This window comes from Chiloscyllium plagiosum, unplaced genomic scaffold (genome assembly GCF_037043375.1).
Source record: "Chiloscyllium plagiosum isolate Xiang-an unplaced genomic scaffold, Cpla_swu_hap1 HiC_scaffold_22, whole genome shotgun sequence".
Lineage (NCBI taxonomy): Eukaryota > Metazoa > Chordata > Chondrichthyes > Orectolobiformes > Hemiscylliidae > Chiloscyllium > Chiloscyllium plagiosum.
The window spans coordinates 62,893,178-62,911,106 of record NW_028270160.1 but is presented as its reverse complement, the minus strand read 5'-3'; the positions used below and the strand labels follow the sequence as shown (position 1 = coordinate 62,911,106).

At 44.8% G+C, this 17,929-nt stretch overlaps 1 protein-coding gene and 1 non-coding gene across 3 annotated transcripts in view; both read left to right on the top strand.

The window, feature by feature from the left end:
- dnajc12 (DnaJ (Hsp40) homolog, subfamily C, member 12) overlaps positions 1-6,492 on the top strand; it is a 37,642-nt gene extending 31,150 nt beyond the window's left edge. For both annotated transcript variants that reach the window (XM_043712269.2, XM_043712268.2), the window contains 2 exons: positions 1,202-1,427; positions 2,432-6,492. In XM_043712269.2, coding sequence (XP_043568204.1) covers positions 1,202-1,427; positions 2,432-2,526 — 321 coding nt within the window. In that variant the 3' untranslated portion in view covers positions 2,527-6,492. The remainder of the gene's footprint in view (positions 1-1,201; positions 1,428-2,431) is intronic.
- Positions 6,493-11,508: 5,016 nt separating this feature from the next.
- On the top strand, positions 11,509-11,590 carry trnal-uaa (transfer RNA leucine (anticodon UAA)). Its single transcript has one exon. It is a non-coding gene; the product is annotated as a tRNA-Leu (tRNA).
- Positions 11,591-17,929: the final 6,339 nt, after the last annotated feature.

Genomic DNA, 17,929 nt, shown 5'->3' with positions numbered 1-17,929 from the left:
GCGTATCCACTTTCAAGGAGCTATGAACCTGTACTCCAAGGTCTCTTTGTTCAGCAACACTCCCTAGGACCTTACCATTAAGTGAATAAGTCCTGCTAAGATTTGCTTTCCCAAAAATGCACCACCTCGCATTTATCTGAATTAAACTCCATCTGCCACTTCTCAGCCCATTGGCCTATCTGATCAAGATCCTGTTGTAATCTGAGGTAATCCTCTTCGCTGTCCAGTACACCTCCAATTTTGGTGTCATCTGCAAACGTACTAATTGTACCTCTTATGCTCGCATCCAAATCATTTATGTAAATGACAAAAAGTAGTGGACCCAGCACCGATCCTTGTGGCACTCCACTGGTCACAGGCCTCCAGTCTGAAAAACAACCCTCCACCACCACCCTCTGTCTTCTACCTTTGAGCCAGTTCTGTATCCAAATGGCTAGTTCTCCCTGTATTCCATGAGATCTAACTTTGCTAATCAGTCTCCCATGGGGAACCTTGTTGAATGCCTTACTGAAGTCCATATGTTACCAAGTAGGGTGGTGAAACAGCTGGAAATGAACCTTCCAGCTCAGCGAGAAAACCTACATCCAGCTCCTTAAGATATGTTTGTATTTCTGTGGAAAGTTGGAATTGATTACAAATGGAACATTATCCACCACCCAGATCTGTCAATGAAAGTTGTGTGAAAGACCACATCTCTGTGACAATTCATCACATCTAACCCACATTTCAAATACAGTAGACAATAGATAATAGACAATAGGTGCAGGAGTAGGCCATTCAGCCCTTCGAGCCTGCACCGCCATTCAATATAATCATGGCTGATCATTCCTACAGTAGTCCCCCCTCCCCGAATCCGCGAGGGATATGTTCCAAAGCCTACCATAGATGCCCAAAACCGCAGATAGGTGCAAACCCATTCATTTATATGGGAAACATCCCTTCCCAGCAGCCTCCTGGTCCATGGTTCTGGAATGTTCCCTATAATATGTTGGGGCCGTGGTAAACTGCAGGTAACTGAAACAGGACCCATGGATATGGGGGTTGCCTGCATTGTCGGACAGTTTTCAGAGTTCAGTTCTATTCATCATAACAAGATCTGTAAAGTTGCAAAAATCTTATATCAGGGAAATAAATGTAAAAGATGTGAACTGAGCAAATAACGGCAAAACATTATGACCTTGTCATTTCCTGTGTTTCCTAGTCCATGCACTGGGCTGTGAGGGGTAAGAAAGAGCCAATGTTGGAGGCTCCTACTGTACATTCAGAGGGTTATGCAAAGACAAGGGAACAGAGAGAACCAGCAGAGGAGGAATGGACTCCAGTGTCTAAGGGCAATGAGGAACAGGCTGATCAGGACGGTGCCGGGACCAAAGAGAAAATAATGACTAGTGATGACCCGAGTTGTTCAGAAAGCCCCAGCTCTCCACGTGAGTATGAAAGACTGATTTTTAAAGATTAAGCAGGATGTAAATGCTGTGGAAATGGCAACTAAAACAGGAGCGGGAGACATGAAGTAAAAATGAGGAATATCAATATTTCAGCGTGTTCCTGATATTAAGGGGTGCAAAACTGAAACAACCAGTTCTACAGACCAACATAACAATATTCACTGGAAGGAAAATACCTTCAATACATCTGCAATCAGGGGACCATTATATTTCAGGATTAAGCACAGTCGTGTGGTGAAAAATTCATGGAATTTACAGAATCACGTGGCTCACTCAGTTAATAGTCATTGTAAACGGCTGACTGGCAACAGCTAAGGATGGTCAGTATAAGTGATGGGATCTGTCAAGTTATTTCAATATGAATTGTGCTCTAATCCAGATACAAATGTTTCATTGGAGCAGAGTAATTTTGAGTGGAAAGCCGAATGCTGTAAATCAAAAACATAAACAGAAATTGCTGGAAAACCTCAGCAGGTCTGGCAGCATCTGTGGAGAGAAATCAGAGTTAACATTTCCTCAGTGACCCTTCCTCAGAAATGATGCTAGCTAGGAAAGTGTTGGTTTATATACTGAAGATAGGGTGGAGGGAGGGAATAAGGAGTAAATGATAGGTGGGGATACAGCCCAAAGAGAGAGAACAACTGGACAGACAAAGGTGTGGATAGTGATCTGTCTAGAAGGGTGAATAGCTATTAATGGGACTGAAAATGGCTGACAATGGATTGTGTGTAATAGCAGACTATGTGATAACAAGGCCAGGTGTTTGTGGGTAGGAGTAAGGATATGGGAGAACTCAAGCTCTAAAGTTATTGAACTCGATATTGAGTCTGGACTGTAAACATTAAAGTCTTTCATGTAATATAATGTATGCAGCACAGATACTAACTGGGTGCAGCCTTCTCTATTGAATATACGGTGACTCGTTATGAATGATAATACAGGAGGGCCACATTCTGACCTGTTTGATCTCTATTTTCTTGCAGGCTTTTTAAATGTGAATGATTATCATGACTATTTCCGCTGGTCAGCAGACTCTCCTTCAGAACTGCTCCGGAAATTCAGGAACTATGAAATCTGAGGCCGGTTCAGACCCAGAGGCGTCACCGAATTTCTCAGTCTTTTCGTTAAAATGTCTTGCAGTGAGATAAGTTCCTTCTCTGACTGTTGATGTTGTGCAGAGTCTTCTTGCTGTGTTATTCTGTGCAAACACCTGCAGTAATCCCTGCAAGAGAGTGTGAGAGAGGGAGGGAGATGGGACCAGTGGTTAGATAATGACAAAATTGCTGCCCCCGTTTACCCTTGATCATTGAACATTAATGTTATTTAATGTGGGACTGTTGTAGATATGTGTGGAGCTATATGTGATCTCCAAATACCATTTTAAATAGCAAATAAAAATTTTGTGTTACGCCATCTTAATTTATTTAAAGAATATTTTCCTTCAGTTAAATTATTCAATTGTATTTATGTCATAATACTCCACAGCCATTATTTTTAGAAGTCACTTCCACGGTCCCTGATAATCAACAATACTTGGTTGATTGCCCATGTGACCACCAGATCATGACAATCACAGTAATGAGGAAGGCCTTTCAGCCCATCAGTCTTGTGAAACTAGCCCTTCAAACTGAGTTTTTAATTGAAACCCTCTTTATATATGTGTCCTTTGAAATTCTTCCTTCCTAAAGGATGCTACAGTCCGTGCTCCATTGGGCGGTGAAAGATTCTGAATTCTATCTGCATTATTCCTGTCCTTAGTCTATGCCACTCAGCGTCGTAGGTCCCCAGCATCACAGATCAAGTGTTAGCCACTTTGATTCGCTCCACGTCAAGAAACTGTTGGATAGTGCAAAGTTTATGGGCCCTGACAACATACTGCCAATAGGACTGAAGATTTGCTGCTCCCCTAGCCAAGATTTCCCAGTCCAGCTCCAACACTGGCATCTACCCCACAATGTGGAAAAAGCCTAGGTATGTCCTGTACACAAAAGCAAGGCAAATCCAACCTGGCCAATTATCACCCTATCAATCTATTAAAGTGATGGGAACTGTCATCAACAGTGCTATCCTGATGGAAAGCTTTTGCTTGAAACATCAACTCTCCTGCTCCTTGGATGCTGCCTGACTGGCTGTGATTTTCCAGCACCACGCTTTTTGATAGAGGCTAAGAATACTGTGGGAAGTAACTCAATTCCTGACTCCCCAAAGCCTGTTCACCATCTACAAGGCACAAGTCAGGAGTGTGATGAAGTACTCCCACTTGCCTGGATGGGTGCAGCTCCAACAACATCCAGGACAAAGCAGCCCACTTGATTGGCATCACAGCCACAAGCATCCACTCCCTCGACTACTGATGCTCAGGAGAGCAATGTTTATTGTTTACAAGATGCACTGCAGAAATTCACCAAGGCTCCTTCGACAGCACCTTCCAAACTCACGATCACTTTCATCTAGAAGCAGATTCGTGAGAACTGAAAATGTGTTGCTGGAAAAGCGCAGCAGGTCAGGCAACATCCAAGGAGCAGGAGAATTGACGTTTCGGGCATAAGCCCTTCTTCAGGAATGAGGGATGGTCTGGCGATGGAGGAGTCCAAGGACCTGCATGTCCTTGATGGAGTGGGAGGGAGAGTTGAAGTGTTGAGCCACGGGGTGGTTGGGTTGGTTGGTCCGGGTGTCCCAGAGGTGTTCTCTGAAACGTTCCGCAAGTAGGCGGCCTGTCTCCCCAATATAGAGGAGGCCACATCGGGTGCAGCGGATGCAATAGATGATGTGTGTGGAGGTGCAGGTGAATTTGTGGCAGATATGGAAGTATCCCTTGGGGCCTTGGAGGGAAGTAAGGGGGGAGGTGTGGGCGCATGTTTTGCATTTCTTGCGGTTGCAGGGGAAGGTGCCGGGAGTGGAGGTTGGGTTGGTGGGAGGTGTGGACCTGATGAGGGAGTCACGGAGGGAGTGCTCTTTTCGGAACGCTGTTAGGGAAGGGGAGGGAAATATATCCCTCGTGGTGGGATCCTTTTGGAGGTGGCGGAAATGACGGCGGATGATACGATGTATATGGAGGTTTGTGGGGTGATGGTGAGGACCAGTGGGGTTCTGTCCTGGTGGCGGTTGGAGGGGCGGGGCTCAAGTGCGGAGAAGCGGGAAGTGGAAGAGATGCGGTGGAGGGCATCGTCGACCACATCTGGGGGGAAATTGCGGTCCTTGAAGAAGGAGGCCATCTGGGTTGTACGGATTTGGAACTGGTCCTCCTGGGAGCAGATGCGGCAGAGACGAAGGAATTGGGAATATGGGATGGCGTTTTTACAGGGGGCAGGTTGGGAGGAGGTGTAGTCTAGGTAGCTGTGGGAGTTGGTCGGTTTATAGTAAATGTCCGTGTTGATTCGGTTGCCCGAGATAGAAATGGAAAGGTCTAGGAAGGGGAGGGAGGAGTCTGAGACGGTCCAGGTGAATTTGAGGTCGGGGTGGAAGGTGTTGGTAAAGTGGATGAACTGTTCAACCTCCTCGTGGGAGCACGAGGCAGCGCCGATACAGTCATCGATGTAGCAGAGGAAAAGGTGGGGGGTGGTGCCACTGTAGCTGCGGAAGATGGACTGTTCCACATATCCTACGAAGAGACAGGCGTAGCTGGGGCCCATGCGGGTGCCCATGGCTACTCCTTTGGTTTGGAGGAAGTGGGAGGATTGGAAAGAGAAGTTGTTCAGGATGAGGACCAGTTCAGTCATTCAGAGGAGAGTGTCAGTGGAATGGTACTGGTTGGTACGGCGGGAAAGGAAGAAGCGGAGGGCTTTGAGTCCTTCATGATGGGGGAATGGAGGTGTACAGGGACTGGATGTCCATGGTGAAGACAAGGCGTTGGGGACCAGGGATGCGAAAATCATGGAGGAGGTGGAGGGCGTGGGTGGTGTCCCGAACGTAGGTGGGGAGTTCTTGGACTAAGGGGGACAGGACCGTCTCGAGGTATGCCGAGATGAGTTCGGTGGGGCAGGAGCAGGCTGAGACAATGGGTCGGCCGGGGCAGTCAGGTTTGTGGATATTGGGCAGGAGGTAGAAGCGGGCGGTGCAGGGTTGTGGGACTATGAGGTTGGAGGCGGTGGATGGGAGATCCCCTGAGGTGATGAGGTTCTGGATGGTCTGGGAGATGATGGTTTGGTGGTGGGAGGTGGGGTCATGGTCAAGGGGGCAGTAGGAGGAGGTGTCCGCGAGCTGGCGTTTAGCCTCACCGGTGTAAAGGTCGGTGCGCCAAACTACTACCGCACCTCCCTTGTCTGCCGGTTTGATAGTGAGGTAGGGGTTGGAACGGAGGGAGTGGAGGGCTGCACGTTCCGAGGGTGAGAGGTTGGAGTGGGTGAGAGGGGGGGTGGAGAAGTTGAGGCGGTTAATGTCGCGGCTGCAGTTGGCTATGAAAAGATCGAGGGCGGGTAAGAGGCCAGCACAGGGTGTCCAGGTGGATGGGGTGTGTTGGAGGCAGGAGAAGGGGTTGTCAGAGGGTGGGCGAGAGTCCTGGGGTTGAAGAAGTAGGCGAAGGCGGCAGAAGAATTGTTCGATGTGAGAACACCACCACCTATATCCTGTCCATCTCACTTAAGTCCATCTCACTTAACATCCTGACTTAGAAATATCATGTTCCTTCACTGTCGCTGGATCAAAATCCTGGAATTCTCTTCCTAAGGGCAATGTGGGTCAACCTACAGCACATGTTATCACCACCTTCTCAAGAAGAACTGGGAATGGCTCAGCCAGTGATGCCCATGTCTCATTAACAATTTAAACAACATATGTCTCTCTTTGTCTCTGTATCAATTTCCCTAATATTTCCTTTGAAGCACTTTGCAATGTTTCGTTATGTTAAAGACACAGTATAAAAGAAAGTTGTTGTAGATGTAACCTACAATTTTAAAGCCTTACCTTCATCTGGCAAATAGTTCCTGTAATTCCTCTTTCTGTATGTAAACAATAGTTCATGGCACTGTATCCAGTGATATTGAAGTGTATGCTGCAAAGTCTTATTATTTATTTGATTTATTATTAAATCTAGTGGAAAACTGAATTCCAGATGAATTGCCTTATTTCTTTGATACTTCCATTCACAGACCATGCTGGGAACAATGTTTAATTTCCTGTATTTTATGACTTTACTGTTAGTAGCTGTAAATGTTTTGTCAAAATGCAAAACAAATCCTTGGCATTACTGAGATTGCCACCTGATAGTCAGCCACCAGAATCTAGTGGAGGATTTTAATTTAAAAGTTTCACATTGCATGCATCAATCCTGCACTAGCTCTCAGTTTGTTAACTCTCAGTATGTTAAGACATGCTCAATGTCTTGTAATCTCTTCACAAAGTATTTTCTTTTAGTGATTGGGAAAATGCTCAACAATTCTCGAGAAGAACAGGTTACTTATCTTCAGTCTCCTGAGCTAACATTTATAATTGAGCAATATCGCTTGAACAGATGATCAGGCGGTTATCGTACTGTTGTTTTTGAGAGCTTGCTGTGCACTTCTGTTTTCTTCAGTCCAACAGAACCTACACTTCTGAGGCTCCTCACAATGTTTTTTCATGTCTTCATTCACAATGTAAGTTCTTTGTAAAGCATAGAACCTAGGAGTTCTTCCGTGTCCAGCCCCTCAGTGTTTATAGGCAGGCTATAGACAGTGACCTTTCCGCACTAAGCCTCTTCCTCAGCAATTAGTCCTCCACCTTGGAATGTGCCAGTCTGCAACACCAGTCAAGGCCAATTCCTGGCACTGGAGTCATAGAGTCATAAGGCATGGAAACAGATCCTTCGTTCCAACTCGTCCATGCCAACCAGACACCCCAATCTGACCCAGTCCCATTTGCCATCATTTGGCTCTTCCTATCCATATACCCACCCAGATGCTTTTTAAATGTAGTTTCCACCACAGGAGTGGGTATATGAAAGGAAGGGTTTAGAGGGATATGGGCCAAATGTTGGCAAACAGGGCTTGGTCAGATTGCGATGTCTGGTTGGTGAGGTTGAGTGGTCTGTTTCTGTAATGTAAGACTTTATGACTCTATAATGAAGAATTTAGTCTGTTAAAGACCTGGCTATTCCTCATTCAACAAAGGGATAACATTTTCAATGTTTTGACACTGAAGCAAATTCTCATTGGTTCAAGTGATTTAATCTGAGGGCACCTTTAACATTGCACCATGTGGATGAACAGCAAACACTGACATTACTCCTGGATCTCTGGGTTCAGCTGTGTAATTGTGGACACCAGACGGTACTGCCAGATGTACCCTGGGGAATGATGGTGAAGACTGTCAGCTTTGTGATTGCCAAGTCTGAGTCAACCGTTACTCTTGCCATGTTAGGGTATTGTACCCATTGTCTGTGCAACCTCCCATTCAGTGGAGTTGTTTGTGCACTTTTCATAATTAATTTGACAAAACAATGGTTTACCACTGATCTTAGTTCATTATCGATTTGTGCTATCGATCCAAGCCTCTTTTTTTAACCCCCTTCCCCTCCCGTTTAATGAAAATCTTAACGTAGGGAATCTAATCTAATCTAAATTACAAGTCTGAATTCAAGTGAATGTTACAATACTGCCATCATGTGGACAAATCTCAAATCTATGGGGATAGTCCACCAGGAATAGGCAAAATAAATTGCAATAGTTAGGTGCTGCTTGTCAAAATGGTCCATACCCTGTGTGTCCTCTCCCTATAAGAGACTGCTAATACAGCAGTACAGAGAATCTCAGGTACAACGTAAAAATCTAAACACGTACAAACAAACATCTCAATATAACTGAAATAAAAAAGTATATCCTATATATAAAAAAGTATATAAAAGTATATCTAAATATCTGAACAAACTAATCTGATGGACAATTTTGTTGGATGTTATTGAGGTGATAGATGTTGAATGACCTACTGCGCAAATTATATTAACAATAGAATGATACAGGCAGGAATTCATTGTCAACCATTAGATGCCTTTGGTTAGAAATTCCTCACTTAGGGCTAAAGAGAAGAGTGTGGTGTTGCAGGGGTTGGAAATATTTTGGTGATGCTTGATCTCCTTCTGCACAAAGTGTTTAATTTAGAAAGGCACCCAAATTCTTATATTTGACCCAGAGGCTGCACCTGATTTACATTCATGGATTTTGAATGGGACACAAATATTAGCTGAAACATCAGCTTTGTTTCACATGATTGCAGGTTTTTTGAAGAGATTATCCTGCAAGCTGCATCTTTCACCTTCTCTAAGATGCTCCTCAGAACCTAATTCTTTAATAAAGCTTTTGGTCACTTCTTGTAATATTGCCTTTTGTGTGGCAAAGTGTCAAATTCTGTTTAATCTCACTCCAGTGAACTACCGTAGCATGTTCTATCACTTAGGAGCACTCTATAAATGCAAGTTGTTCCTGTTGTGGCTGATATTCCTCACCCAATGACTATGTCTGGCCAAGAGCTAAGAGACAGGCAGGAAGAGAGTGTCCCCATCAGCAAAGACTACATGATCATAGTGGTCAAGGTCCTGGTGCAAGACCATCAATGGATGCCTTTACACTGCTCCACACTGAAGACTGTCCCTATCTCCTGTTACTGGGAGGACGGCATTGTGATAGCTAGCAGTTCACCTACATGTCTACCAAAAATCAAGAATGGAACTCAATCAGTATGTAAATCAGTCAGGGAATCGAGGGCTATGGGGAAGGAGGGTGTAGTTGAGGATTATGATCTCACTAAATTGCAGAACAGATTTGATGGGCTGAAGGAACTAGAGACATAAAGCCATTGAGATGTACAGCACGGAAACAGGCCCTTCAGTTCAACTCGTCCATGCCGACCAGATATCCTAAACTAGTCTCATTTGCCAGCACTTGGCCCATATCCCTCCAAACCCTCCCTATTCACATACCCATCCAGATGCCTTTTAAATGCTATAATTGTACCAGCCTCCACCACTTCCTCTGGCAGCTCATTCCATCCTCGCACCACCCTCTGTGTAAAATGTCACCCCTTAGGTCCCTTTTACATCTTCTCCCTCTCACCTAAAACTTATGCCCTCTAGTTCTGGACTCCCCCCACCCCAGGGAAAAGAACTTGTCTATTTATCCTATCCATGTCCCTCGTGATTTTGTAAACCTCTTTAAGGTCACCCCTCAGCCTCCGATGCTCCAGGGAAAACAGCCCCAGCCTATTCAACCTCTCCCTATAGATCAAATTCTCCAACCCTGGCAACATCCTTGTAAATCTTTTCTGAACCCTTTCAAGTTTCACAACATCTCTCCGATAGGAAGGAGACCAGAACTATACGCAATATTCCAAAAGTGGCCTAACCAATGTCCTGTACAGCCACAACATGACCTCCCAGCTCCTGTACTCAATACTCTGACGAACAAAGGAAAGCATATCAAACACCTTCTTCACTATCCTATCGACTTGCGACTCTACTTTAAAGGAACTATGAACCTACACTCCAAGGTTTCTTTGTTCAGCAACACTCCCCAGGACCTTACCATTAAGTGTATAAGTCCTGCCCTAATTTGCCTTTCCAAAATGCTGCACCTCACATTTATCTAAATTAAACCGGCCCATTGGCCGGTCTGATCACGACCCCATTGGAATCTGAGGTAACCTTCTTTGCTGTCCACTACACTTCCAATTTTGGTGTCATCTGCAAGCTTACTAACAAACCTCCTATGTTCACATCCAAATAATTTATATAAATGATGAAAAGCAGTGGACCCAGCACTGGTCCTTGTGGCACACCGCTGGTCACAGACCTCCAGTCTGAAAAGCCTTTCCACTGTCTTCTACCTTGGATAATGTTAAAAATTCCACAACACCAGGTTATAGTCCAACAGGAAGCACTAGCTTTTGGACCACTGCTCCTTGGTCAGGTAGCTAGTGGAGTAGGATCATAAGACGCAAGATCATAGTGTCATGCAACTGATATGATATATTGAACAAACCTAGATTGCTGTTACATTTTTCATCTTTTAGAATGGATTGCAGGTTTCTTTAATATGTAATCCCAGATCTCCTTTCAAGTCACATTCCTGAGATAACTCAAGGTTTTATTTAAAAAAGGTGACGTCTCAGCTCAGACAATGTATTAAAGGTGTGAGGTTAGAGTCTGTCTGTATCCCAATCTTGAGTCAGACTGGTTCTATTTCCAAAGTAGGAAGTTATAAAATGTCCAGTGTAGTGCTGGAAAAGCACAGCAGGTCAGGCAGCATCCAAGGAGAATCAACTTTTCGGGCATATGCCCTTCATCAGAAATTTATAAAATGTCACATGGATTGACTACCTGCAGATTGTTTGTGCTTTTTGAGCAAAATAGAACATATCTGCAAATGCACCCCATAGACTTATATGTACAAGCATGTGTGGGAGAGAGAGCAAGTCTGTGTGCGCGCACATATGGTAGAGTATAAGCTTGTGACTGAAAGAGAACATATGTATGAGAGAGGGTCTGTGTGAATATCTAAGGGTTTATGTGTATGTGTAAGAGTCTATAGTGTAGTGGGGTCACCTGTAGTGTGACATGAACCCAGGATCCGGTTGAGTCCATCCTCATGGGTATTGAATTTCTACCTTTGAGGCAGTTTTGTATCCAACTGGCTAGTACTCCCTGTGTTCCACGTGAGCTAACCTTGCTTGCGGCTGCCTTGAGAGGCCTTGTCAAATGCCTTACTGAAGTCCAGATAAATCACTAATTCTGCTCCTACATCTTGTGGTCCACTCTTGAGGAAGACTAGTAAGTGTGGATGTGTGCATTAAGATTTGGCAAATGTAGGAGACTGCTGGAATGTCTGGGCGGATTCACTCTGCATTAGTTGTTCAGCTTTGCTGTGGGATGGTATAAAAACAGTTCTGATCTTTATTGATGGCCAGACCCAAGTAATTTCTTCAGTAACTGTCTGGGATGATTGCTCATTTTGGTCTCCACATATGCAACTTGCAAAATCAAGGGGTTGCTATATTACAGGTGGAATCGATCAGCAGGCAAAACATTCTGCAACAATTTCCCTACACTTTGCATAGCCTTTAAATCTAGAGAGCCTGGCTTTTTAAAGAGATAGCAGCAATGGCTGAGTGGTTAGGGTGTTGGACTTAAAATCCCGTGGGGTTTCCCTGCACAGGTTCAAATCCTGCTTGCTGCGATGTATTAGTTTAATGGACCCTGGATGTACTTATGGTTAATTAGGTTAGATGGGCATCAGATTAATTTCACAGGTCAGCGCAACATCGAGGCCCAAAGGGCCTGTACTGCGCTGTAATGTTCTATGAATAACTTGCCCTAGCACAGGAGCAGAAAATCTGAGTGCATAGAACAGCGATATCTCAGCTACAGTGGGGAAACTGCTAAGACACCAGCAGATAGTGTCCTGATTAAATGTATAGGAAGTGCAGTTCCAGGAATGAAAAGCAAAGCATCGATAAACCTACATAAATTTGAACATTAACACAGGAAAATGGCTATCATCATCATATGTGGGTATTATTAAGACTTCTGTCCATTGTTAAGTCGCTGGTAATGTTACAAGATTGGATGGATGGACAATAAATACGCATTAACATTTTTGCAATCGGACAATGAAAAAAGAAGTCGATACTTTCACTTTTCTACAAGTAGTTACGGACTAATCTCCTGCCTTTTTCTCTTTTGGCTTCAGAAAGTTTCGAATGATTTTAACTTTGATGAACGAGGTAACGTTAAAAGTATTAACGAAAATGTTTGCGAGCTGCTTGCAATTAGCTGCTGAACTGAGCTTGCGAAAGGCAAAGGATTTTCCTTAAATTCAGAAAGCTGAAGAAATCAATGATCAGGAATCGATCTGTAATCGATTTGTGGAGATACCGGGTTACAGATCAAGGGGAACTGACAAATATTACTGAAGGGCAGGATAACTGTGGAATATAAGATTAATTTCTGAATATTGCTGAAAAAAACACACCTTTTTGAAATCCTTCACTTAAGTTCTGTCCTTCCAAATGACTACAGCTTTCCGAGTGAATCCTTGACCCTGATGAACTTATAATATGCCATTTATACAGCTAACAGGAAATGAATTGTAATATCAAAGTTGACAACTGCCGCTTTCAGTCTCCCAGATGACATTCCACAGTGCACCCTCACAGGGCTGACCTGACATGTCCACTGAGACTACAAACAAGAAGACCACAGTTTTGATCAATTCAAATCAATACTGAAGTCATTATACCAAGATTTGAAATTACTTTCGACCACACCAGCAGCAAATACCCCAGAGGTTGATCATTATGAGATGCAGCAGTGTCCAGAGTAAACAAGGAACTGTTTGGGTAGATTTTACAACGGGACTGTTTAACCACTGCCTTGCCAACGTGAAAGCTGGCTGCCCTCCAACAATGACATTTTCCCTGGGTGGAAAAGTCTATCACATGGAGACACAATTTGGAGGAAGATTTAGGGGTGATGTCAGAGGTCGGTTCTTTACACAGAGAGTGATAGGTGCGTGGAATGCACTGCCAGCAGTGGTAGTAGAGTCAGTGACATTAGGGACATTTAACTGACTCTTGAAGATAGTATAATGAAGGGTATGTAGGTTAGTCTGATCTTAGAGTAGGATAAAAGGTCAGAACAACATCAAGGGCTGAAGGGCCTATACTGTTCTATGTTCTAATAGTAGACTGGCAGCAGAATAAATGGGATGAGTATAGGCTTTCAGCCCCACAGGGCTAGGAAGCCCTGCCATAGACAGCCAGGATAACTGGCAGTTCGAGGTGGAAGTGAAAATGGATACCTCTGTGAAATAAATCCTGGGACTTCAGATTAACCACAACTGGAGACCCAACTGCGGTTGGAGAGGGGGATGGAGGGAAACACAGAGGGTGGTATCAACTTGGGGGTATTCCCCCCAGAAGGCATAGAGACCTCCAACAGAGGTACTCCTGCTTCCTGCCCACCTGCTGCAGAACAAACATAAGAACAAGAGTGAATCACTTGGCCCTTAAAGCCTACTCCACTACTCAATAAGGTAATAGCTGATCTGATTTTAACTTTGACTCTATACTGTAATGTGAAAAGTCAAATCCTCTAAGCTTACCTCATAGCTAAAGTGCTTCATATCCCTGGAAGCATTCTGGTAAATATCCCCTGCACCTTCTCAGGCCTCCTCCCAGCCACCTTTCAAACGAATTGTGATAATTGACCTAAATTCTCCATTCACAAAGAGTGGAATCTTACCATGAGTTTACAAGAATCATAGAATCCCTACATGTGGAAACAGAGCGACCCTCCAAAGAGTAACCCACCCACACCCATTCCCCTACTACTCTGCAGTTACCCCAGGCTAATGCACCTGAGTTACACATCCCTGAACACTATGCACAATTTAGCATGGCAAATTTACCTAACCTACACATCTTTAGATCGTGGGAGGTAACCCACGCAGACACGGGGAGAATGTGCAAATGCCACGCAGACAATTGCCCGAGGCTGGAATCGAACCTGGGTCCCTGGTGCTGTGAGGCAGCAGTGCTAACCACTGAGCCACCATGCCACCCAAGGTCAGGAATCGGGTGGCAAGACAGTCATCACAGCATTGATCACCTCATCATAACTCCCTCCCTTGGGTCAGGGAACTACAAGTTCTCAATTGACATTCACAATTACAGCACTTACCATTCACTGGACGTTCACATTGTCCTCCAGCCTATTAGATGTTGTCCATACCAACAGCCAAGCCCCTGTGATGAACTTCCAAACGTTGGAGAGAGGCTAGGCAATGTGGAGGTAGTCGAGGGAGCTGTGTGTGACTTCCACATCTGGCTCAGTACCTCTCCTTGTGAGGGGGGAGGACCAGGACCCATTCTCATCCAGCCCTCCATCATCAGGGCAATAGGTGCAGGGCGTGGCTTTCCCTGGCAGATGCCAACCCAGGTATCGAGGCAGACAGATACAGTGTTTCAGCAATGACAGACAGTGAATCAGCCCCAGCTTCTCAGCATTTGAAGGCCAGTGCCTACCAAACACCCGAGCAGCTACTGTCGCTGCTGCCTGTGTACTTGCACCAAGTCCCTCCTGGCGAGGATCACCTTGAGTCCTCTGAAGATCATCCCACCTGGACCAACCGCACTACTTGGTTCCATAACCCTACATTTCCCATGGCCAACCCACCTAGCCTATACATCTCTGGTCACCATGGGCAATTTAGCAGGGCCAATCCATGTAACCTGCACATCTTTGGAATCGGGAGGTGGGGGGGAACCCGAGCACCCAGAGCAAACCCACACAGACATGAGGAGAATGTGCAAACTTCATACAGTTGCCCGAGGATAGGTTCGAACCCATGTTCCTGGTACTGTGAGACAGCTGTGCTAACCGCTGAGCCACTGTGACATGTCACCGCAATGAGAAAAGCCCACTCACCTTCCAGTGAGACTCACTCCACCAAGCCCCAACATGACTTGCTCTTAGTGAGGAACCTTAACTTTTTTTTCAGCTACATTTTATTCACCAGGAAGACTGTAAAGCTGCCAACCACCATCAAAGCTACCAACCAAATCACTCAAATGACTCGGTCAGTTGCTCAGTGGTCAGAGGCTAACTCTTGGTGCTTCAAGAACAGAAATTAAATGAGAACAAGAGTAGAAGAGAGCTCACCAATTCAAGATGAAATATCTCAGTTGATCATAAAATTGATCATGTTCTGTTCCAAATCCATACGATTAGTTTTGTCCCAGAATCCTGCAATCTTCCAGGGGTACACATTTGATTATTCCTCATTTGCAAGTGCTCTCCTCCCATTGCCTTTCGGGCATTACTTGATATTGAAAAAAATAGCCATGGAAACAAGAACGTTTTTTGGGTTCAGCTGCTGGTTACACCATAGAGAAAATTCATTACTTCCCTCAAAATGCTGGCCTCAATAGCTACTTGTGGTGTTGCATTCCATAGTGATTTGCATGCAGAAACTTTCCCTGTTATGGTTCAACCAATACAAGCAAATCTATTAATCCCCATGAAACTGATGCACCAAACTGTGAGAATTAGCATTCACTCTCTCAATCCCTTGGGAAGTCATGTCGCAGCTACACAGGTCATTGGTTAGGCCACTGTTGGAATATTGCATTTAATTCTGGTCTCCCAGCTACAGGAAGGTTGTTGTTAAACTTAAAAGGGTTCAGAAAACATTTACAAGGAAGTTGCTGGGTTTGGAGAGTTTGAGTTACAGGGAGAGGCTGAATAGGCTGGGGCTATTTTCCCTGGAGTGTCGGAGGCTGAGGGGGTGACCTTAAAGAAGTTCATAAAATCATGACGGGCATGGATATGGTGAATAGCCAAGGTCTTTTGCCAGGGTTGAGGAGTCCAACAGTACAGGGCAAAGCTTTGAGATGAGAGGGAAAAATTTAAAAGCGACCTAAGAGGCAAAGTTTTCATGCAGAGGCTGGTGCGTGTTTGGAATGAGCTACCAAGAGGAAGTGGTGGAGGTTGATACAATTACACCATTTAAAGGGCATAAAAGGAAAGTGTTTAGAGGAATATGGGCCAAATGCTGGCAAATGGGACTAGATTAATTTAGGATAGCTGGTTGGATTGGACAAGTTGGACTAAAAGGTCTGTTTCTGTGCTGTACAACTCTGTGGGTCTATCACTCTATCTCTCGCCATCACACACCCTATGTACGATGTTATCACATCAATGCCTATTTTTGTTCTTGGAACAGTTCCTCATCCTACTCTCTTTCATGGCTAGATTTTGGTGACCGTAGCATCTACAACCAGGGGGCACCGTCTCACAATATAGGATCAGCCCTTTTGAACTGACATGAGGAGAAATGTCTTCATCATCCAGGTGGATCTTCGGAATTGCCACCCAAGAGAGCTGTGGATCCTCAGTCTTGTGGATTTTCAAAACACAGAACAATTTATTTCTGGGCACAAATGAATCGTAGAATATGGAAATAGAGCACAGGAAACAAAGTCACTGTGGAAGATGACTGAGGATTATATGGGGGAGCGATCCCAGTCCACTACAGCTTATCTGTGACGTGACATGTTAGCACTGTGTTTAAACTTCCATTGTGTGACCAAGGTTCATGCTGGGCAGGGGTAATTCCAAGGATTTACTCATCATCAATGTTGCCATTGCCCATTTCTCCAGTCCAGTGAATAGCCCCAGCCTATTCAGCCTTTCCCTATACCTTGAAACCTGTCAGTGAATGACTAATTCACTATCTTTCCCTTAGCAACTGCAACCTTCAGAATTTACTCACATCTCCTCAGGGTTGTGAGTCTCTGCTGTGGGCCTACGTGTGACCAATTCCAGAATTTCTTTTATTCATTCACAGGTTATGGGCATCACTGGCTGGGCCAGCATCCCTAAAGGGCAATTAAAAGTCAGCCATACTGAATTTAGCTCCTTTTCAGTTGACCCATTTAATATGTTGAACATCAGAACTAACCACACTACTACAATGGGAGGAGCTCAGAGCATTGAATTAAATTGCTGAGTAAAAACTGAAATAACTGCAGATGCTGGAAATCAGAAACAAAATTCTGAGGGTCACTGAACCCAAAATGAGAAATCAGACTTGCTCAGCTTTTCCAGCAATTTCCTTTTTTTGAGCATAATTACAGTGGCTCAGTGGTTAGCACTGCTGCCTCACATCAGCAGGGACCCAGGTTTGATTCCAGCCTTGGGCGGATTGTCTGTGTGGAGTTTGAACACTCTTCCTGTGTTTATGCAGGTTTCCTCCCACAGTCCAAAGATGTGTAGGTTGGATGAATTGGCCATGCTAAATTGCCCATAGTGTTAGGTGCATTAGTCAAGGGTAAATATAGGGTAGGGAAATGGGTCTGGGTGGATTAGTCTTTGGAGGGTCAGTGTGTACTTGTTGAGCTGAAGGGCCTGTTTCCACACTTTAGGGAATCTAATCAAAAAACAGACCCTTCCTTCCAACTCATCCAGACTAAATTAATCTAGTTGAAACTTTATTGCTGGAACAGCACAGCAGGTCAGGCAGCATCCAGGGAACAGGAGATTCGACGTTTCGGGCACAGGCCCTTCTTCAGGAATGAGCAGAGAGTGTTCAGCAGGAGAAGATAAAAGGTAGGGAGGAGGGACTTGGAGGAGGGGCGTTGGACCTATCACATTTCCAACGCCCCTCCTCCAAGTCCCTCCTCCCTACCTTTTATCTTCTCCTGCTGAACACTCTCTGCTCATTCCTGAAGAAGGGCCTGTGCCCGAAACGTCGAATCTCCTGTTCCCTGGATGCTGCCTGACCTGCTGTGCTGTTCCAGCAATAAAGTTTCAACTTTGATCTCCAGCATCTGCAGACCTCACTTTCTCCTCGTAAATTAATCTAGTCCCATTTAACCCATACTTCCTATTTATATACTGAAAATGTGTTGCTGGAAAAGCGCAGCAGGTCAGGCAGCATCCAAGGAGCAGGGAAATCGACGTTTCTGTCATAAGCCCTTCTTCAGGCCTTCTACACATTCCTGAAGAAGGGCTC